The following is a 25,155-nucleotide window of genomic DNA, read 5'->3' on the forward strand; positions in this document are numbered from 1 at the left end:
TTAAACTTGTAATATTAAAAGTAAGTGAATTACGCTCAAAATATTGTTGGTCACTATTATTTTTTGGTAAAAAAATCGCGAAAATCATCCCCTAATTAGCATCACATATAAATTTTAACATTACCACTTCACAAGTTTCTTTGTCTATGTATTATTTATATGATTTGTAAGTTTCATCGGTTCAAAGTGCTTCGTTTTGAAAAAGCTGTAGTTAAAATGGCTTGAACGAGTAACTAATCACGAGTTTAGGCAAATTTTGAACAGCCATAGCATAACCAATGTTTGTCTAACAAGAAAACAAAAAATAAAAAATATTCAGAAAAGCAAAACGTACATTTTATTACTCTTTGCGATTTTTTGTATTCCTAATTGTTTTTAAGTTAATTCCATAAACAATTACGATTTTTTTCACAAAAATATTCAGAAAAGCAAAACGTACATTTTATCGCTCTTTGCGATTTTTGGTATTCCTAATTGTTTTTAAGTTAATTCCATAAACAATTACGATTTTTTTCAAAATTAAAAAAAAATGTTTTATTTTAAACAGAATTTTTTTCAAAACTGAGTACTTTAAACCAAGGAAACTTATAGATAATATAAACAATACATAAGTAAAGTAACTTGTACAGCGGTAACGATTAATTTTATTTGAGAAGCTAATTAAGGGGTGATTTCGCCATTTTTTTACCAAAAAATAAAAGGGGCCAACAATATTTTGAGCGTAACTCACTTACTTTTAATGTTAGAAGTTTTTTTAAAAAACAAAAATAAACCTTTTTTTAAACACTTTAAAAAAGTTGTAATTAATTTTCCCCGAAAAGTGCTCCGTTTTTTGGTTATTTCACATTTAAATATTCGATTTGGAATTTGACGAAGAAGAACTTACATTTCATTAGCTGCAACTCTGCTGCTACTGGGTCTGCAGACCTCACGCATACACCATTTTTTTCAATTTTTTATAAGCTATATTTTTACTAAGAATATTTTTTTCGCTAAAATACTTATTTTTGAGTTATCTACAAAAAACCGTCCAAAAAAAATTTTTTTTTTGGTTAAAAATGAACACATTCACTCGTAAATAACTCGAAAAGTATTGACTTAGTAAAAAAACTCTATAGAACAAAAGTTACTTAGAATTAGTCATTTTATCCAATTCCGGACTTATTTTGAACGTATATTTTTTCACCCCAGAGACAAAAATTTTTCACCCCATATTTTCCAATTTTTGTAAAATGGAGGGGATGTACAATTGTAAACTTTTTCTTATACAGTGCGGGGGAATAAGTGTTACCCCCCCCCCTGTTAACTTGTTTATTTTAAGAATATAAGCAAAACGTTCGGACAGGTCGATTTTTAAACTAACCGTAGTATATTATAGCATCAACGTTTTGAACTTTACGCGATCCCTCTTCAGGTGACAGGTATAACTTTGATTTTTTTAAATGGTAAAGTACATCATGTGACACCTCATTTAACAGCTTTTGAAATACGGATTTCAAAAATATATAATACTTTAATCCTTTTTGAGATCGTAGGCGCAAAATTTCGGTCGAATTCTTTTTAAACGCATTTATTTTTTTCGAATTCTGAGGAAACTAATAATTATTTTTGAAAAATTTAAACGCAGAATGAAAGATTAGATTATTACCGAGGGCTGACAGTCTCTTAGAATAAACAAAATGTTTCTTTTGAACGATATATTTGAAATTAAAAATCACACTAAATTTTCTCTTTTTTTCACCACTGTGACTTATTAAAATAAACATTATAGGAGTTCTCAGAGACTTTGGACCATCGAGAATACTGTAATATTTCATTCTGCGTTTAACTTTTTCAAAAATATTTATTAGTTTTTTCAGGATTCGAAAAAAAATGATTGCATTTAGAAAGAATTCGACCGAAACTTTGCGCCTACGCTCTCAAACAAGATTAAAGTATTATACATTTTTGAAATTAGTGTTTTAAGAGTTTTTAAATGAGGTGTCACATGATGTACTTTCCCATTTAAAAAAATCAAAGTTATGGCTGTCACCTGAAGAGGGGTCGCGTAAAGTTCGAAACGTTGATGCTATAATATACTATGGTTAGTTTAAAAATCGACCTGTCCTAGCGTTTTGCTTATATTCTTAAAATAAACAAGTTAACGGGGGGGGGGCAGCACTTATTCCACCGCACTGTATAATAATAGACAATTTCAACTACCTATTCCCAAATTTTCATCCTTCCTTTATTTTTTTGGAGGTTTTCGTAAAATTTTGCGTTCCCTGATCGGGCTATATAATCATAACTTCGAAGAGGTTAGAGAACTTTAGATAGGGTAAGGAACAGGGCCAGACTCCTCAACGCTCTCTCGGGAAAAATTGGCAAGACACACAAGAAGACTCTCATTCACACTTACAAAACCTTTATTCGACCCGTCATGGAGTACAAATCATGTATCTACTCTCTTTGTTCAAGACAAAAACAAGAGAGGTTGTTGAGAACAGAACGTAGAATCTTGCGTAGATGCAACTATGAGCACTGACGATATCCCTCAAACGAAATCCATAACATCTCGAACACCCCCAAAATCACCGAGAGAATAAACTCTCTGAACAGGAACTTCACAATCAAAGTAATCAACGGGCCCCCTTCCGACACACAAGAATCTCTCAAATGTTTCTGTTCATCTTCCGGCCACGTACTCCACCGAAAGCCCAAACGCAAAAAGATTCATGTACCGTCCGCTCTAATGCAAACATGCATTGACGAACTCCCGGTGGAGCACGAAAACATTATAGGAGTTCTCAGAGACTTTGGACCATCGAGAATACTGTAATATTTCATTCTGCGTTTAACTTTTTCAAAAATATTTATTAGTTTTTTCAGGATTCGAAAAAAAAAATGATTGCATTTAGAAAGAATTCGACCGAAACTTTGCGCCTACGCTCTCAAACAGGATTAAAGTATTATACATTTTTGAAATTAGTGTTTTAAGAGCTTTTAAATGAGGTGTCACATGATGTACTTTCCCATTTAAAAAAAATCAAAGTTATGGCTGTCACCTGAAGAGGGGTCGCGTAAAGTTCGAAACGTTGATGCTATAATATACTATGGTTAGTTTAAAAATCGACCTGTCCTAGCGTTTTGCTTATATTCTTAAAATAAACAAGTTAACGGGGGGGGGGGGCAGCACTTATTCCACCGCACTGTATAATAATAGACAATTTCAACTACCTATTCCCAAATTTTCATCCTTCCTTTATTTTTTTGGAGGTTTTCGTAAAATTTTGCGTTCCCTGATCGGGCTATATAATCATAACTTCGAAGAGGTTAGAGAACTTTAGATAGGGTAAGGAACAGGGCCAGACTCCTCAACGCTCTCTCGGGAAAAATTGGCAAGACACACAAGAAGACTCTCATTCACACTTACAAAACCTTTATTCGACCCGTCATGGAGTACAAATCATGTATCTACTCTCTTTGTTCAAGACAAAAACAAGAGAGGTTGTTGAGAACAGAACGTAGAATCTTGCGTAGATGCAACTATGAGCACTGGCGATATCCCTCAAACGAAATCCATAACATCTCGAACACCCCCAAAATCACCGAGAGAATAAACTCTCTGAACAGGAACTTCACAATCAAAGTAATCAACGGCCCCCCTTCCGACACACAAGAATCTCTCAAATGTTTCTGTTCATCTTCCGGCCGCGTACTCCACCGAAAGCCCAAACGCAAAAAGATTCATGTACCGTCCGCTCTAATGCAAACATGCATTGACGAACTCCCGGTGGAGTACGAAAACATCCTTGAGGCTACCCCGTTAGCCTACCGTACCCACCTCTAACATTTCCTCTTCCCTACCCCGAACAGGGAGAAGTTGGTTTTTTGCGGTTTCCCAACTTCATTGCACAATTATACCTGTTCGTCCCAAGAAAATAGCCGCAACTATTTTCTCCACTCGAACGCACACTGTCCACGCTGCGCTCAAAGCCACCTCCTGACCGCCGACGAGGGACGCAGGTTCGCCTGTCGTTGTACAATGGTTTCTAGGGAGACTGGTCGAGAGCAAAGCACGGACAGTACACGTAAATGTCTATGGAACCAACAACAATCCATCAAACTTTCTTCTCTGTTGACTTCTAGCCTTCTGGACACCACCGTCCGGCATAACCCAGGATCCAAAAACACCAGGACACGGCGCTTGCCCCAGTGTGTTTTTCGGACTGTTTGCTTTTGCTGCCAACACTACACATTCACTACAAACCCTGAAGAGGACAAAATCCTAAACGGGGACACACATTGAACGCATTTCCACATAGCAATTTATCCTATACAAGCAAATCAACAATGTGATGATGATGATGAGGTTAGAGAATTTAAATATCTAGGAGCAACAATCACCAATAACACAATCATGTTACCTAAAAAAAGGTAAAGCCCGTACCGACGTGGAATCCTATACATCTATCTCTCTCATAAACACTTTGGGTAAAGTTCTTGAGCTAATCTTAAAAGAGAGGTTCAACGACTTTCTCGAAACCCGCAACATCATCCCAAAATTTCAATACGGTTTCCAAAACGGTAAATCTACTAAACATGCATTGATTGACTTTACCACTAAAATCTCACAAACCATCAACGACGGTTCATTCGCCATAGCCACCTTCCTAGATATGCAAAAGGCTTTTGATCAGGTCTGGCACGACGGACTTGTTCGGAAGCTAATTGACATCGGTCTACCATAACAATTCACAAAAATTGTACATTCATATCTCCATGACCGAACTGTAAGAGTGAAAGTAAGCGGTCAAAGATCAACTCCTTTTACTCCACAAGCTGGAGTTTCCTAAGGATCAGTAAGAGCATCACTGTTGTACATACTCTACAACAGTGACCTCTCAAACCAAAATATTCCAGGCACCCGGTTGTTTCTCTATGCTGACGATACGTCTCTGCTCACAACAACTACACGATACGACCCACCACTCATCCACAGAAGAGCTCAAGCTCTGCTAAAGGCGGTCGAGGAATGGTGTTGTAAGTGAAGAGTAACACTAAACGCAAACAAAACAACAACCATTGTATTTCGCGCCCCCACTGTGTCATCAAGGATCATTAGACATGAGGACGACCAATTCCCACTGAGACTGATGGGAGAAAGGATTTTGCTCAGCCCGACTGCAACCTACTTGGGAGCACTGTTTACCAGGACTCCCAACTGGGATGCAGATCTAAAGGCAACTTTAGGTAGGGTAAGAAATAGAGCCAGACTACTTCACCCTCTCTCTGGGAAAATTTGCAAGACACACACGAAAACTCTCATCCACACTTACAAGGCCTACATTCGACTCGTCATTGAGTACAATAACAAAACCTGAAGTTGTTGCGAGCGGAACGTAGAATCCTGCGTGGAACAAGCTACAAAGCCTGGAGATTTCCCTCCAACGAAATCCATAACATCTCAAATATCCCCACTATTATCGAGAGAATAAACTCTCTGAATAGGAACTTCACAACCAAAGTCATCAACGGCGCCCTCTCCGACACCCAACAATGTCTTAAATGTTCCTGTTCATCTCTCGGCCACGTACTCTGCCGCCGAAAGCCCAAACGGACAAAACTTCACCCACCGTCTGCTCCAATGCAAACATGCATTGACGAATTCCCGGCAGAGTACGAAGAAATCCTTAAATCCTTAAGGCTACACCGCTAGCCTTCCTCACCCTCCTCATCTGATCCTTATCCTTTCCCCGAACAGAAAAAGTTGGTTTTTTGCGGTTTCCCAACTTCATTGCACAATTATACCTGTTCGCCCCGAGAAATAGCCGCAACTATTTTCTCAAACTTAAACGCTCACTGACCATGCAATGACCAAAACCACCTCCTGACCGCCGACGAAGACTGCAGGCTTGCCTGTTCAGTGTACAATGGTTTCTAGGGACGGTGGCCGAGGGCAAAGCATGGACAGTATACACATATGTCATATCTGGTCATATCACTTTTTCCCAGTGTTTTTTCGGACTGTTTGCTTTTGCTGCCTACACACACATTCACCGCATACCCTGAAGTGGACCACAATCCTAAACAGGGACCAAACAATGTAATTCACTCAAATACAGATTATCCTTTACCTACCCTTAATTACATTGTCTACAGTCGGAAAAATGAAAGAATACCCATGAACGAACATATAAAACACGCTGTATTTTCCTGTCACCGTGTCACAAAGAAAATTGTCCAGTGCAAATACATGTAACAATAATTATTACATGTACTTGTGCTGGCCAATTTTTTGTGTGACACGGTGACAGGAAAATACAGCGTGTTTTATATGTTCGTTCATGGGTATTCTTTCATTTTTCCGACTGTAACTAATCACCAATGACAACAAAATAGATCGAGACGTTGAAACGTGAATAATGGCAGGAAACAGATCTTTCTTTGCAATGCAACATCTGTAATGAAGGCAAAACTTCGCTCACGAGGTGCAAAAATCCAGATACATATATAAGACCATAATACGACCAGCAGTCGCGTATGGGAGCAAAGCATGGAGGCTAACAAAAAGAGAAGTAAATAAATTGCTGGTGTGGGAACGAAAAATCCTTCGAAAGATAAACGGCCCTTGCAGAGACAGCGTGACAAACGAATGGAGACGCAGATACAATAACGAGTTAAAGTCGCTCTTCGGAAAGGAAAATCTAGTCAGATATATAAAGGCCAACAGACTCAGATGGGCAGGGCATGTGATACGCGGTAACAACAATCGCCTTATAAACAATGTGTTTTGGGAAAGGCCAGATGGGAGAAGGTCTGTAGGAAGGTGTCTGTAGGTCTGAAGGGAAGCTGTAGGTCTGAAAAGGCGGAGAGATTCTGTCAGAGAAGATCTGGAGAAGATGGAAGTACAGAGACAGATGGGAAATAGTGGCACATGACCGACAAACATGGAAGGCAACAGTCAACGCGGCAAAGACTCACGAAGAGTTGTAACGCCATTGATGATGATGCTGAGTCTATATCAAATAAAATAAAATAATTTTCTCAAAAAACATGTTTTTCATTTCAAAGAGGTTACTCATTAGACCACCTAGTAGTTTTGGTAGAAGTGTCAGGGTTGTTTTGCGCAGAAATAAACTAATAATAAAATAAACTACACAAACACTTAATTTGAAGATACCGACTTACCTCATTAAGAACTCGTCTAAGCTTTAACAACATAGTCTTGATTCCTACGATGTCCTGCTTGACGGCCGTATGACTGGCGCGATCGAGACGGATACTGTCATCCGAATCGTAGCCACATGCAGACGAAAGATTGGCGACTCTGTTATAACGGACTGGACTGCTGGTTGCCGAAGGACGTGAAACGCGTCCTAAAGTCTTCGGAGAGTCTACGGTGGAGTTGGGAGTGCTGACCCGCGATGATAGTAGGCGAGTTCTCGAAGCAGTGGTGCTGTAAAGAGACAAACAATTATTATTACAGTCAAATTCAACACGTAATTACAGATTTCTTACATTAACACAACATTAAAATTAACAATCAAAGTGATAACAAAAAAACCGAATGAAATTATAACAGCAGAAGAACAACATGGTTTTAGGTCGGGAAGATCATTCAGGTTTTAGGTCGGGAAGATCATTCACCGACGCTATATTTTATAATGAGGCAAATTCAGGAGAAATCATTTGAATACAACAAACCGGCATATTTATGTTTCGTGGACCAAGAAAGGTTTGACAGGGTCAAATTAAAGGACGTTATCCATTTATTGTACGCAGGAGAGATACCTTTAGGAATAATTAAAACGATCGAAAATATCTACCAGAACAACACAATAAAAGTAAAAGTAGACGAAGAACTGACTGACCCAATTGAAGCTGGCAATGGAATAATCGAGTCCTTCCTCTATTGTTGAACCTAATAATGGTTTAAATAAAAAAATTAAGAACTAAAAAGGTACACAGTGGGAGAAAACAACTTAAAATAATTTGCTATGCAGACGATGCAATACTAATCTCTTAAAGCAAAGATGATTTACAACGTATGGCGCGCAATTTAATATATGTAACTGCCAGAAAATGTAACATTAATTTCTCCAAAAAAGACAAAATGCATGGTTATCATGCATTCTACTATCAGCAAATCTACTAAGATGTAAAATAGAGCTGGAGGGTCAGATAGTAGAACAAATATCTAGGCATCACATTATCTAGCTACGGAAAGCTCGAAACAGAAGTGCAAGATCAAGTGAATAGAGCAAACAGAGCCGCAGGTTGCCTGAATGAAATAATATGGAGAAATAAAAATATCAAAAAAGAAATGAAAGGCAGAATTTACTAAGCAGTCATCAGACCAATAATGACATAAGCGGCAGCAACATGACCTGATACAGAGACGACAAAAAGAATGCTAGAAACAGCAGGGATGAAAACACTTCAAAAACTGATTGTAAGACATCATGGGACGTAAAAGTAGTACAAAAAAGGTAAGAAACACAAGAGTAAAATGGAACGACCACATAAGTCGAATGACAACAAATAGAGTAGTAAAGACGGCGAGAGACGGTTACCTAATAAGAAAACGATCAGTGGGAAGACCACGAAAACGATGGAACGACCACTTACTGGACGCACATTGAAAAAAGAGAATCATGTCAAACAGACACAAAAAGAAGAAGGGTAAGAAGAAGAAACACAGAATGTTATTATAATCAAATTCAAATAGAGCGACGGAAAAAATATATGAAAGAATATCGAAGAAATGGTTTATAGCATAAACAATGATACTCAAATTATTAAAAATAAACAAATGCAATTTATTATAATAACAGGTTCTATATTTACAAAAAGTTTTTTTTTATAGTTATATATTTTCTTGTAGCATTCCTAGGTTATCTACTATATTTAATGGGAATAAACCACAATGTCAAATAAAAATACGTTATGTCAAACGTATGACACAAGTTATGTCATACGTAATAAAATACAGTGGAACCCCGATAAGTCGGCCCCCAATAACCCGGAAGTCAGGCTAACTCGGACCGATTTTCATCAGACAAACACTTCAACCATAAAAAATGTATGTAATATAATATTTGAGAGATAATGGGTATTTGTGTAATTTGAACTATACGATAGTAAAAAAAGACTCATGGAACACAGCGGCAGAGCGACGTTCATTGTCTCGGATTATTGGAAACAGCAGGCACCTGTTATTCCTCTATTTATTCAAACTGTCTTAGCATTGTTTAAAAAAGACTAAAAGACTATTTAAAAAATTATTTTTTAAACAATGTTCTTAGTCTCCACTGTTCTTAAATAACATAACATCGTTCCGATTGTGACCGTATTGTGTGTAGTACAGTCGAATTTCAATTATAACGGAGTTTATCTGTAAGTATACCGTATTTTATTCATTTTTACCATATTCTCCGGCTAACCTGGATTTTCGATAACCCGGACCGGCCGTGGTCCCGATTAATCCGAGTTATCGAGGTTCCACTGTAAATAAATTTATTTATTTATTTTTAATTTTTCTTCTTATTAAACTGGAAGATGGTAAGTAGCAGGGCTAGAAGCGATAAGCAAAAGGCAGAGAGATTTGCCACATCATATTTAGAAAATACATTGAAACTGCATAAATACCAAATTAATGATCAAATATCATTAGAGCCTAATCAGACAAAAGGGAGAATCAAACCAACATCCAATTGTGATTCCAAACCACCAATTTGACTTTAGGTTGACCCTAGGTTGATGGAAGACCGAACAAATGAGAAGAAAGTTGTACAGTCAGCCAGGACCCACCCAGGGTTGTAGCGCTACGTGATGATGAATTTGACTTTAGAAATAAACCTTCTATGACAAACCAAGACAACCAAGGCTCCGTAGTCATCTAAACATCGAGGCCATACAGCACCTCGATAATACTGAATTAAAAAGACGACTCAAATGAAGACAAGAAGACAACCATTTGAGTTATAATAAAATCTTAACTAGTGTGTGAAAGCAGAGCATTGGGCTGTGTTGTATATTAGCTGTAGTGCATAATGGTTAGATAAAATAAGAGGACACCGTAGGGCATAATAAGCTCTTAGAATTCCTCTACAACGAGCTTGAGGTGGAAGATGTAGATAAAGTTATCAAGATTGTTAGAAACAACGGTAGTCACAAACAACGGCTCCATAGTCATCTAAACATCGAGGCCATCCAACACCTCGATGATACTGGATTAGAACGACGACTCAAACAAAGACAACAATTTGAGCTATAGTAAAGTGTTAACTAGTGTAAAAACAGAGCATGGGGCTGTGTTGTGTGTTAGCTAAAATCCATAGTTGTTATACATAAAATAAGAGGACACCATAGGGCACCATAAGCTCTTAAAATTTAAGTATCATTAAGTAATTAAAGGAAAAGAAGAATTGATAATTGATCCACTGTGACCAGATTTCAGTGGTACCTATAAATACAGCTTAGTAGACCTGGAACCCGCGTACCAAAATAAAGTTGATCAATAGCAAGCTGAAAATTTGTTAATAGCTTAACGGTGTCTAGTCGGACAAACTTTAATGTACGGGAACACTGGAACAGGGGAAGTTTTAATGGTGGAACAGTTTAAAAATTTGGAATGTCATATTACGAAAACGTCCCATGTATTTTGTCGGACAGAACATCCAATTGATTTGTTACCCTTTCATTAAACTCTCATGCAAAAATCAGACTGCTATTACTAACCAACATGATTCCTGTCATTTGACATGTTCTTCGTGTTCCACTCATTAAAATGCCCATTTGGTGATAAACACCAGTTTGATTTTTGCATGAGAGTTTAATGAAATGGTAACAAATCAATTGGAAGTTCTGTCCGACAAAATACATGGAACGTTTTCGTAGTGTAACGTTCCAAATTTTTAACCTGTTCCACAATTAAAACTTTCCCTGTTCCAGTGTTCCCATACATCAAAGTTTGGCCGACTAGACACCGTTAAGCTATTAATAAATTTTCAGCTTGCTATTAATCAACTTTTTTTGGTACGTGGGATCCAGGTCTATAGTATATATAGTATAGGATAGTCTACCCAGACAGCCAAAGTGAAAGTTATCCTCCAACACCAAATTGTTCTATAAAATTTAAAACAAAAAAGGTCCTATACATAATTGTTATAAAATCAACGGTTCCAGAGTTACGGAGGGTGAAAAGTGGAGGTTTTCGATACTTTTTATATTTTTTGGACAATTGATGATGATTTTGGGTGGTGAGGTTGACGTTTCTTTAAGGACTTATCACTAACATACCATCGGCTACTGAAATAGCAAATTTTATTTACAAAACACAATCCTGTTGAAGAAAATTTCTTTCATCAGTAATAATATTATAAATTGCCCAAAAAATATAAAAAGTATCGAAAACCTCCACTTTTAACCCTTCGTAACTCTGGAACCGTTGATTTTGTAACAATTATCTAGAGGACCTTTTTTGTTTTAAATTTTATGTAGAACATTTTTGTATAGAACATTGTTTACGCTAAAACATTGTTTTAGAAATATTGACGAAAAGCGTAAAACACTACTAATTTACCGATTTCTCCCCCCTCTCCACTCCAAACCCGACACTCAAAATGGTGTGACTTTTTTCTGAACATTATGTGGACCATATAGAACAATTTGGTGTTGGAGGATAACTTTCACTTTGGATGTCTGGGTTTGGGTCTAGTTATACCACACTACTATAGGTGTTTAATAAAAAAAAATTAATTTGTAAGTCCACTACGAAAATAGCGTCAAATTTTAGTTCCGTGTGAATTTTGAGGCACAAATTATGACTTAACAATACTTTTTATGCAATAAATAACATACTTTGGTGAATTCCATGTTTTGATACTAGCCGCTTCACCACTGACTGAATTTTCTAGTTTTCTCGCTGTTGACGGAGATCTTTTGTACCGTAGTTCTGTGGTTCGGTTTATTCTTATTATATTTCCATTCTTCATTATTTGTTTATAATAAACTACTATTGTATAAAAATAAATATTCTACGTTGTCATACGAAATTAATATCTAAACGGTAGAAAAGAATTTTAACGGTATGGCTTTTCGTAGGGCGAGTCAGATGCCTTTTCCTTAACAAAATAACAATCAATTACTGACTCTACTATAGTGCAAAAAATAGAGAGGAGCTGAATAAGAAACGTGAGGGTAAGAAGAAGCTATCAAATAGGCATTCATCACTGCCTACTGGAAACTACATTTAAAAGTAAAGGAAAAGAAATAAAAAGAATAGAAGACAAGAATATGAAACGCAAGGAGATAATTAAAATAAATAAACTAAGGGAAGAAACAACGAAAATAACAGATAATAACATATATAAACAGGAGTTGGAGAAACAAATGGACAAAGAAGAAGAAATGACAGAAATAGTACAAGAATGGGAAAAATTTAGAAATGCTATCATAAATACAGCAAAACGAATATAAGAAATAATCGAAAACCACAAGAAATAATAGGAAAGAGAAACGGATATCATGTTGGAATAAGGAGGTAAAAATCGAAATAAAAGAAAAGAATACATTATGGAAAGAATACATACAAGACAAACAAAAATATGAAAGATACAAAATACAGAGAATAAAAATTGAAGAAATAGTCAAAAATGGAACAAAGAAAAGCTGGAACAAGTTCAGAGAAAAAATGGAAGAAAACACTAAAGAAAATGTAAAATTGTATTATAGAACACTAAAAAACCTAAGAAGCAACAAAAAAAAAATAAAGATGAAACAAATAATGAACAAAAATGGAACAATGTTAAACGATGACAAGGATAAAATAAAAAGATGGAGAGAATATTTCGAGTAACTGTTGAAAGATATCTAATAGATGATATCTAAAAATAAATGAAAAATATTTTGTTGCCTTTACTTTAATTACATCGACTGTTGTCATCGAATGTCTGTTAAATAGTAAATCAAAAGAGTAGTAGTAATAACTAGAGAAACGCCTTGGCAAATATCGGCTTGAGTAAGATGAAAGTGCAATTCTAACAAATATATTTTATAAACATAGTTTAAAAAATTATGCATCACCTAAAATTACGCTCATTTTCATGGTTAATTTTTTCATGAACAGATGAACGGATTCTGCTAATTTTTTTTATTATTTTAGATTTTCCTTTGTTATTTACACACTTTGGCAAATGTTTACTCAAACTTCTTTTTTGTAGAAGAAAGGTTGGTCTGTGTCCATTGAACTGGCAAGAACCACAAGTTCTTATCGAGCAGGGAACCATGTTGCCCTTTGAGCACTCCAACACATTAAATCTTTCAACATCGACTTGGAGTCGCTATAAATATCATACAATTACTATGTAAACCATAATTCACGATGTAACCTTTTTCAAAAAGTTGCTAGTTTCATGTACTATGCAGAACGCACTGAGGATGATCTGATCCAGATTGAAAACGTTTTGCAAATCCTTTTGGATGACTTTTAATGTTTTTTAATAAAACTTTTTTATACCATTATATTTTTACTTCTGTATGATTTTTTAATTATGGTATTCAGCCAGCTACTGGGATTTTCCCATTGATTTTCTTTTTTGTACTTATACCGGGTGAAATAAAAGAAATGTTTTTCTTATGTTAAGTCTGAGACACCCTGTAGGGAGGACAAGGTGCAAGTGTGAGTATACATCAAAATCGTACTGTAGTCTTATGTTTTGTAAACATTTTGAATGTCCCTGATATCTTTAAAAACAAAGAACATACAGGGTGTCCCGGAAAATAGTGCGTTCCTTTAAGGTATGGAGAGAATACACAATTTAGAACAAAAAAGTCCTATACCATTTTTTTTCTAAAGTTAACCGTTTCCAAAAAAAAGATAACATTGTTTTCCATATACCTGTATTTTAATGTTTGGAAATTTTAATAAACTGGCAACATCGTACGCACTATGGAATAATAACAGATAATAAGAACTCGTTTGTGATTGTGATTTACAGTATTTAAAATAATTAAACCTAATAGTAGGTACTTATTTATTTACTATTTGTTTACTAAAATTATTTTCTTTTGAAATGTATTGAAATACCTATTGCATAATTTTAAACGAATTACACATCTTTTAACTGAACTAGTATTATGTATTTAGTAAGGTTTAAATGTGTTGTATGCTGAGTATTGCTGAGGGCTTTAACTAAATTACATAGTTTATAGTGGAACTTAAATACTCCAGATAATGTCTCAGTAATTTGTTTACTTGTGAACTGAAATAATTAAGTTGTACTTACTTGAAAATAATTATTATACCGAATAGATGTTCCAAGTAACATTTTGAAAGAAATTAATTATAGTCCAGGGCGCATCTGTTTTGAGACGGACGTTGAGAGGTGACTCAAATTTTTTTGCAGAAATTGCTTGAAAATAAATCAAATAATAATATTTGAGTTATCCTTCCTCTCAAAAAGGTCCGGAACATTGTTTAAATAATCAAAATGTCAAAAAATTAAGGAAAAATTCGATTTTTTTCTTGGTTTTTTGATTATAACTTTAAAAGTATTCATTTCCGAGAAAAGTTGTACCGACATAAAAGTTGCGTAATTAAATTTCCTACAATGTAGAATTGGTTAAAAATTTAAAAAATAGTCACCCTAGTTGCAAAATAGCAATAATTGCGAAAGAACCATACAAAAACAAGTATTCGCATTTTACGTTTTTCAACCATTTATGCTACACTTAGGACCTTCATATTTCACCCACAAAAACTTTATGATACAGTAAAACAATACTGTAAATTTCAAAGGCTATGGGTACATAATTCGCAAATATTTTACGTGTATCCCTACTTTTTCTGTCTTTACACGGCAAATTACGTGTAGTAAAATTCACACTGGTGTGGATATGTAAACATTACTAGAATGTCATTCTACTTGAAAATGTCATAATTAATTTAAAGAGATGGCTTTTGAATGTTCTTGGATAACTGTTATTTTTATAATTGCAAATTATTAATTCAGTTAATAAATGTGATAATTTTTTCACTAACTATGTTTTCAGTGATTGTAATAATTTATTTGTACAACAAAAACTAATAATCAATCGAGAAAAGAGGAAAAGTGTTAAAGTGATTTTTTGATAATATGTTGTTATTTTGGAACGCTTACAATTTTGAACATCTCTAACAACAAAATACTTGGATCACAGAATATATCTGATGTATTCTCTGCTTGGATCTTCCACAAATAATACACAATAAATAACTTTTTATTAAGTTCACGTCTTAAATCAATTATTTATCAAATACACTAGGACCGGTTGTTCGAACGCTAATCAACAATGATCATTATCAAATATTTAATTACTGTCACCAAAACTGTCAATGTCAACTTTGTTTGGGTTGCTGAAAACATAATTAATTACAATTATGAGATTTATTATTAATTATGTTAATAATTATTGTTATATTAATTGATTATAGACTCCACAGACTTTTTAACAACCCAAACAAAGTTGACATTGACAGTAATTAATTATTTGATAATGATCATTGTTGATTAGCGTTCGAACAACCGGCCCTTAATGTCAATAATATTTAATCAATTTCTCAAAATATTCCCGATGCAATGTCAAATATTTAAAATTGTCACTGATTGTCAGTGTCTAACTGACAATATATGCTGACAATATTATATTCGGTTGAGTCCGTTGTAAGACAAAGACAGATTTGGAAAATATTACCACGGCATTGTGTTCATTTTTTTCAAATCCTGAAAAAACCAATAAATATTTTTGAAAAATTTAAATGCAGAATGATAGACTAAATTATTACCGAGGGCCGAAAGTCCCTTAGAATAAATAAAAAGTTTATTTTGAATGAGATATTTGAAATTAAAAATCACACTAAATTTTCTTTTAGTTTTTTCACCCCTGCAACTTATTAAAATAAACATTATAGAAGTTCTCAGGGACTTTCGGCCCTCGCTAATAACGTAATCTTTCATTCTGCGTTTAAATTTTTCAAAAATACTTATTAGTTTTCTCAGGATTTGAAAAAAATGAATCCCCATTTGAATAGCATTGCAGCCGAAAATACGTACCGATCCTCTTAAGATCGGTTCTATAGATTTTGCAAAATAAATTTTGCAGTCCAGCTTTCGCAAAAAAAATTCATTTTTTCAAAATGTTACAGGACTGAAAATAAAGCAGAGAGCAAGTTGAATTTTTTTTTTGCTTATAGAAGTGTACTGTACCTTTCATTTGATATTTTCAAAGTTAAAATCGATTAATTACCACGGCGTCCGAAAATTTTTGAAATAAACAATAATTTTTGGTGCTACGCGCAGGACAGCGGTGTTCGATTCACACAAGTTGATTTCCACCAAAATTTCTTCCAATCTTTATCTAATATATTATTTTCTTAATCTATATTTTGTTGTATTTTAATATTTTAATTCCACAAAAATCAAACTTATTTTATTATTGCTTGTGAAATATTGTTTAAACAATTGCATATGTGTAAAAATAATAAACTTTTATTTTTTAAGTTAAAATATAATATGAACAAAGAAAGTTTTTGCCAATAAAAGTGTTATTTCAAAGGATAGAGTATGTGTTTTTATTTTGCAATAAACAAATTTATTTATTTATATCGAAATTTAATAAAAATTAAAATGTATCAATCATTATCAAAGGTCATTGGAATGCCCAATCAGAGCAAACTATCCGCTGTCCTGCGGGTAGCACCAATAATTAATGTTTATTTAAAAAAATTCCTGACGCCGTGGTGTTAATCGATTTTAATTTTGAAAAATGAAAGGTACAGTAGACTTCTATAAGCAAAAAAAAATTCAACTTGCTATCTGCTTTATTTTCAGTCCTGTAGCATTTTGAAAAAATGAATTTTTTTTACGAAAGCTGGATTGCAAAATTTATTTTGCAAAATTTATTAAAACGATCTTAATGAAATTTACAGTATTGTTTTACTGTATCATAAAGTTTTTCTGGGTGAAATATGAAGGTCCTAAGTGTAGCATAAATTGTTGAAAAACGTAAAATGCGAATACTTGTTCTTGTATGTTTTTTTTTCGCAATTATTGCTATTTTGCAACAAGGGTGACTGTTTTTGAAATTTTTAACCAATTCTTTATTGTAGGAAATTTAAATACGCAACTTTTATGTCTGTACAAATTTTCTCGGAAATGAATACTTTTAAAGTTATAATCAAAAACGAAGAAAAAAATCGAATTTTTCCTTAATTTTTTGACATTTTGATTATTTAAACAATGTTCCGGACCTTACTGAGAGGGAGGATAACTCAATTATTATTATTTGACTTATTTTCAAGCAATTTCTGCAAAAAAAATTGAGTCACCTCTCAACGTCCAAATGTACTAATATTTTTACAGATGCGCCCTGGTCTATTATAGTATGCCTCTCCATTTAGTGATCTGCCATAAATAATCAACGTAATAACATAATAGGTAATACACTCACGATTCGAAAACATTTTCGACATTGACACTAAACAGGATTCTTTAAAATTATCTGTTTACTATCAATCTGTCTTCTATCTATTTACATGGGACTGTCGATGCTTAAATTTGCGTACCGCACATAGTTGTCAGATTTAAATTTGCATACCAAAATGCATTTTAATTTTTTGGTCAAACGGTTGCATTTAGAAAAAAATGTTATAGAGTTTTTTGTTCTACATGGTGCCTTTTACCTATACCTTTAAGGAACGCACTATTTTCCGGGAGACCCTGTATAAGTACGGTTTTATTCTTTAACATGTATTTTAACTGAAACAAAAGTTTGAGACACCCTGTAGGGAGGAAATGGTAAAAAGGGAGGTATACCTCGAAATGATGTTATAATCTCATACTTCGTGAATATTTTATTTTTTTAGTTTCTCTGATATCTTTAATAACAAAGAAACTAGACGGTTTTACTCTATAATATGTGTTTTAACTGACGACATGCGATACGTGGGGATTCATTCCATGTCTTATCATACACTAAGATGAAATTATTTAATATGTGTACCATATGTTGTACCATAGTGCGAAAGGAACATACCTCTCGCTATTTAAAGAGCCTCCACGTAGACACCAAATCCAAATTCCACCCCAGAACATCACAGAGCCTCAATTATTAAACAATCTAGTCTCTATTATGTTGAGCCAGAGGCCAGAGCCTATTTTACTTTAAATCAGGCCGGAGGCACTACACAATTTTCGGGCCCCTAAATATGATTTAATAATTATAATATTTTTTGAAGAGGAAACAGTAGCGATCAACAGGTAGCGAAAACGCGTTCCAAGATCGCGGCTTTAATTTTGAATATTTTGTCGAGATATTTGGCACATTTCGTAATGTAGTAAAGAATGGCGGTACAGAGCCCAATTTGAGAAATATGTTAGTATGTGGAAATTACTCTGTAATTAAATACAATATTAAAAAAACGAGCCTGTACCGCCATTAAGAAGAACAAAAAAATACACTTTCTTCAAATAAACTTTTTTGTCCGATGCCTAGATTTTGTGTCATTCTGGAACTACTAACGAAATAAAAAATTTTAGTAGTTCCAAAATGACACAAAATCTAGGCATCGGATAAAAAAGTTTATTTGAAGAAAGTGTATTTGTTTGTTCTTCTTAATGGCGGTACAGGCTCGTTTTTTTAATAATGTATTTAATTACAGAGTAATTTCCACATATTAATATATTTTTCAAATTGGGCTCTGTACCGCCATTCTTTATTATATTACGAATACGTGTGCCAAATATCTCGAAAAAATATTCAAAATTACAGCCGCAATCTTGGAACGCGTTTTTGCTACCTGTTGATCACTACTGTTGCCTCTTAAATGAATTATATAAATATATAAATTATATAAATAAATTAAATTTATATTTAATTAATTAAACATCGTTTGAATACAGTGTTTCGCATTTAAGATAAAGGCAGCTTTGTATTTCGGCTATCAAAATAAATACAGATTTGAAGTGCACAGTCATATAGGTTGAAGGTTTACATTTTTTAAGATACTCAACTGAAATTTAAATTTTAATCGCGGCCTACTGCGAAGCCACAAACAGTGTAAATTTTCTATCTTTTGCTTCGCGTTAGAGATATAGGAAAAAGTTATTTGAAAAATAGCTTTCAAATCTTATTCTAACCCCACATACCGAATTGCATGATAAAATTCGTACTTTTAGTTTTTCAGCTAATTATAAGTTTTAGGATCCTGACTACAAATAATGAAAAAAACAAAAGTGCGAATTTTGTCATGAAATGTGATATGTGGGGCTAGAATAATATTTGGAACATCTTTTGCAATAACTTTTTCCGATATCTCTAACGCGAAGCAAAATATCTAAAATTTACACTGTTTGTGGAGTTGCAGTAGACTGCATTTAAAATACATATAAATTTTAGCTGAGTATCTTAGGACAAAAATTTATTGGTTGCTATTATTCGTTGAAGAACGTTTCTACAATGTTTTTATTCTTCTAAATAACTTTTTTTCATTAATGTTACAATTTGTCCTGCTGTACTACTTTTCTTGACAACCAATTAATTGATGAAATATGTTCAGTAGATCACTCATGTTGAATACTGTCCTATTGGTATTTTCAGTCAATATACCCAGCGAAAGTTAGAAAAACAATAATTTTCGTGGAAATCAGTTTACAAACGTAACAATAAACACGGCTACATTTAGGACTATAAACTAACCACTCGCGGAGAATTTTTCCCCATCAGCTTTCATTTTATAAAAAACTGCAATTTGCAAATGTCTGGTTTTATTATTATCCAGTTGTCTAACACATTCACTAATTTTATCAATATCTTGATTCGGTCGATAATTTATAAGATTTTGTTGAAATTCCAGATTTAAATGTTTTGGCCAATCCCCTATATCCCTAGGAAAAGAGTTATTGACATTGTCGTTTTCTACAGAAGATGACGGAGATGTACTTGCGACAGGTGAAGTCGCTTGAAAATCAACAGTGGAGTCATCTATTCTCATTTCCTGTTCATAAAATGTAAGAATTTTGGAAAATTATTTTGTTATTACAATAAAAAAAATTTTTGGTGATCTTTCCGGGTCCCAATAATATGCGGGCCCGAGGCAGGTGCCTCACAGGCCTAGTGGTAAAATAGGCCCTGTGTTGAGCTGTGCATACCGCTCACTTGGTCGACAAATAACTCTAAAGGTGTCAACCAGAATTGGTAACGTTATTATGCCCTTCCGTTTTTAAAGAATTGTTAACTGTTTTTTGAAGTTATACTTCTTTAGGCGCGATTGAAATTGAGGGCGAATTTACATTGATCTGCGCGCATGCGCACACCGACAGTATGGTATTAGTCATTACACGGGCTCTGATTGGGTGTTGAAATGATCTGTCAATAATAAATAATTGTTCAATATAAAGGTAAACAAATGTATAATATATTAGTTTTATTGTTGTGAGGACAGAAACAAAAAAGTTTATAATTGTAGTGACATTTAAATAGTTTTTAAAAGCAACAGGTACGCAATAATTGTAAATGTATCATAGGTACCTACCTATTTGAACCTACCAAAATACATAGTATGTATGTAATACTTTTATTTACATAATTTGATTACCATCAAAATTTCTATCAATGTTCACCTAATATATTGTTTTCTTACTCTATGTTTTGTTGTATTTTTTCAATTCTAAATCATTTCAATTCAAAATCAAAATAATTTAATTTAATTCAAAAATGTCAAAAGCTTATCCGTTTAGTTAGTCGATCTTCGCACATAATGACACATTGCCTCCGTGGCGAAGCGTTTAAGGCGAATGAACCCCAATATACCAACCGCGCTGATAGCTGGTTCGAATCCCAATAAAAACTTTTACTTTTTTATTTTTTTTTATACATTTTATGATTGTGTATATTTATTATATAATTTTATTTTCAGAAAATACGTATTTAGTTAAAAAATTTTCCGACAATTAATGTTCAGAAATCATTTGTAGCATTTTTAATGTGTTTGTGTGTGTTTTATTCTTTTATTATTTTAATTTTTGGCACTGTTTTAATAAAAATGTTTGAGAAGTAGTAAGTAGGTATAAATTAGTTTATAATATTTAAATAAAATATAAATAAAAAGTATATTAATTTCGTTGAAATCATATAATAGAAGTATAACTTCTTACGTGCGTACAAAGTACACACACATTCTTTTTTTATTGTTAATGATTTAGTTTTGTTTCAGTTACAACACGTTATGTTAAAAAATAAAAGCTTATATTTTCTTTGTTTCTAAAGATGTCAGGGACATTTAAAATGTTCACAAAACCTAGGACTACAATACAGTTTCGAGGTATACACATACTTATACCTCGTCCTCCCTACTGGATGTCTTAAACTTAACATAAGACAAGCATTTTTTTCTTCCACCCGGTATAAATTAAAAACTAAGTTTGAGTAAACCTTTGCCAACTGTGTAAATACCAAAGAAAAATCTAAAATAATAAAAACAACTAGCGGAATGCCGTAATCAGTTCACGAAAAAATCAACTATGAGAATGACCATACTTTTTAGGTGATGCACTTTTGAAACTATGTGTAGTTTGTCCATTATAAAATCCTCTAGAGAGTCGTTACAGTTTTTGTGAATTCGTTTTTTTTTCTGGTTTTCCTTTACTATTTTGCATCAAGTATTATTTGATTGATATTCCATGAAGTATTTATTATGTCACATCTGTCACACATTTGAACAGGTGTGGACAGTAAAGGTGAGACTAAAGAGAACAAGTAGTACACCAGAAACACGGAAGATATCCACGATAGCTTAAATATAATTAAATTCGAGAAAACGTAAAGACGAACTACAGATTGTTTTTCAAAGAAGCGTAAGGAAGGGAAGAATGCAAGAACTGAATTAGGGGCTATATGGGATGATATAAAAAACAAAATTATGAGAGAAGAACAGAAAGGCTGTCGCAATCACAGTCAACGATGTAAAGAGCAACTTATAATAGACAGTACAATATTGAAGCAAGCAGAAAAATAAAACAAGAATCTCTACACATGCTATATCGGCTATAAGAAGGTATTAAACTTGTCCCACATAGCTGGCTACCAATGTCTCAAAGGATAAAACTCAACTTACAACTTCTTCACTCCAAAACTTATTATTACTAACACTCCCAAACATAGAATAACATAACACACAGAATTAGTGCACAAATACATCGAATAATCAAAATTTGATGTATCACAGAGCAGAAAAACATTCGCCCTCATATCTTTCCAGTCATAGTTGGCTGTTGCCTACAACCATCACAGGCAAAGTACCATTTTGTGTTGACTAGAATATGGCATAGCATAACCTCAATAATAATAGTAACAATTGGCGGTTGTGTTTTTACACACCTTATCAACAAATTATAGTTTTTAATTTCTTTTAATGACGATATCCGGAAAGAAAATGGAAACGTTAGGTATTTTTAGTTAAATATAAATTGTCATTACAATCTAACTGTGGCTAATCCCGTATAAACACAACATTTAACTCGAACAGGTTACAAGTCAACAGTTTTAGAACCCTATGTACAGATAAAGTTGTAAACAAATTTATGTAGGCCAGGATAATCGAAATATCCAATGAAAAGAAGTAAACCATAATGGATTTGAAATGAGAGAAGTTTTGTTTTCAATAAAGCAACAAATTATTCTTATAGAAATCATGAATAAAATATTATTATAGAGATCATGATAAAAAGCTAAGATAGGTGGTTCTTTTTACATAAACGGTATATTTTTAAACAGTGTTGCCAAATCTATGATTTACCGAGCAACAATTGTTAATTTCATTAGTACTAAAACTTTCACAAAAATTTATCGGATTTCACTTGTTTATCCCATTCTGACTCACCCTATACATTTTAAAGGGCACGGATAGGTTTGGATATTATTGAATAGGCACTGTGGTCACACGACTTTCCGAAAGTCAAAAATTATCTATAGTTTTCAGCGACATCGCGACTATCTCGCCACTTTGAGGAAACTGAAAGAAAATCGTTTTCGGGATGGATGGACGTTCCACATTCTACTCTAGAACGCAATACAACGGAGCGGCGCTATCGATTTTAGGTTAGGAACTACGGTGGAGAAATGAACAATTCGTGTTTTTATTGGGGAAAAGTTTTATGGATCATCAGAAGATAATTCATACATTTTAATTGAGGATTATAAAGGAATATTTGCTGTGAAAAACAGTTTTCGACTGTGAAAAACATTACGACAGCGCTTCTCAAACATTGAAAGCTTTTTTCTAAAATAAAATAGATCATTTCTTCAAATTTATATTTTGAAACTACTAACTCGAATATAAGCTTTCACGACACTACAAATAGTTCATTGACTTACGGTTTTTGCTCCAAATTTTAAAGAACCGCTTCCATTTGTAATGAAATTTGGCATACACATAGGTAACATAAGAAAGAAGAAAAGTGATATTGTGCCGGTGTGTGCTTTTGCCTGGGGGTGAATTTCACCCTTCCTCGGTGGTGAAAAAATATACGTTCAAAATAAGTCCGGAAATGGATAAACTGACTAATTCTAAGAAACTTTTGTTTTAAAACCTTTTTTCACCAAGTTGATACTTTTCGAGTTATTTGCGAGTAAATATATTCATTTGTCAAAAAAAAAACACATTTTTAGACGTTTTTTTGCAAATACCTCAAAAAATAAGTAGATGTCCCGTCATTTGGGAAGGTACTAATTTGAATATTGTGGTGCATCTAAAAATTGTCTAAGAACCGCCTTTAAAGTTGGCAATTGGTTACTGACATTCGAAACTGTTACTGAGTATTGAAATTATTTAATACCAAGAAGTGGCTTAGAAAGGAACTTCAAATTTGACCTCTGTATCACTACAGTAATATGCAAATTAGTGCCATCCCAAATGACGGAACCTCTATTTTATCGAAAAAACGTTCTTTGCAAACATATAGCTTATAAATAAGTGAAAAAAATGGTGTATGTATGAACTCTCTAGACTAGACTGTCTAGACCCAGTAAAAGCCAAAGTTGTAGTGGCTAAAAAAATAGGTTCATATTCGTCAAATTTCAAAGCGAATATTTCAACGTGAAATAACCAAAGAATGATGCACTTTTTGGGGAAAGCCCATTAAAATATTTTTAAAGGGTTTAAAAAAATGTTTACTTTTGTTTGTTAAAAAAGTATCTGGCATCAAAAGTAAGCAAGATACGCTCAAAATAAAATCAGTCCCTTTTTTTGTCAAATAAACTCGGGAAAATCACCCCCTAATTAGCATCTTAAATCAAATTAATCGATACCGCTTCACAAGCTACTTTACTTATATTATTTGTTTATGATCTCTAAGTGTCATCAGTTCAAAGGGCTTATTTTTGAAAAAAAATTGGTTTTAAAGTAAAATTTTCTAAATATTCAATTTTGAAAAAAATGCTTTCTTTTCAAAATAACGTCAGAACAATCTGACTAAAAAAAAAATAAAGGAAGTATGAAAATTTGGGAATAGGTACTTGAAATTATCTATTATTATTAAAGTTTACAATTCTACATCCCCTCCATTTAACAAAAATTGGGAAATACCCCCTTCCCGGAAGTGAAAAAATATACATTTAAAATAAGTCCGGAATTGGATAAAATTACTAATTCTAAGCAATTTTTGTTCTATAGAGTTTTTCCACTGAGTCAATACTTTTCGAGATATTTGCGAGTGAATAAATATGTTAATTTTTAAGAAAAAAAAAAGACATGTTTTTGGACGGTTTTTACCTCAAAAAGTAAGTATTTTATCGAAAAGAAATATTCTTAACAAAACTGTAGCTTATAAAAAAGTGAAAAAATGGTGTATGTTTGAAGTTTGTAGACCCAGTAGAAGCAGAGATGTCGGTAGGTTCTTATTCGTCAATTTCCAAATCGAATATTTCAACGTGAAATTACCAAAAAACGGAGCACTTCTCGGGGAAAACTAATTACAACCTTTTTAAAGTGTTTATAAAAGGTTTATTTTGGTTAAAAAAAAACTTCTAACATGCTTCTAACATTACTTCTAAAAGTAAGTGACTTACGCTCAAAATATTGTTGGTCCCTTTTATTCTTTGGTAAAAAAAATCGAGAAAATCTTCCCCTAATTAGCA

At 33.4% G+C, this 25,155-nt stretch overlaps 1 protein-coding gene across 11 annotated transcripts in view; it reads right to left on the bottom strand.

The window, feature by feature from the left end:
- Window positions 1-25,155, bottom strand: part of LOC126890038 (uncharacterized) — a 619,722-nt gene that overhangs the window by 98,002 nt on the left and 496,565 nt on the right. For all 11 annotated transcript variants that reach the window (XM_050658857.1, XM_050658859.1, XM_050658856.1 and 8 more), the window contains one exon: window positions 7,171-7,438. In XM_050658857.1, the coding sequence (XP_050514814.1) occupies window positions 7,171-7,438 (268 nt within the window). The remainder of the gene's footprint in view (window positions 1-7,170; window positions 7,439-25,155) is intronic.

The sequence above is a fragment of the Diabrotica virgifera genome, chromosome 8 (genome assembly GCF_917563875.1).
Source record: "Diabrotica virgifera virgifera chromosome 8, PGI_DIABVI_V3a".
Taxonomy (NCBI): Eukaryota; Metazoa; Arthropoda; class Insecta; order Coleoptera; family Chrysomelidae; genus Diabrotica; species Diabrotica virgifera.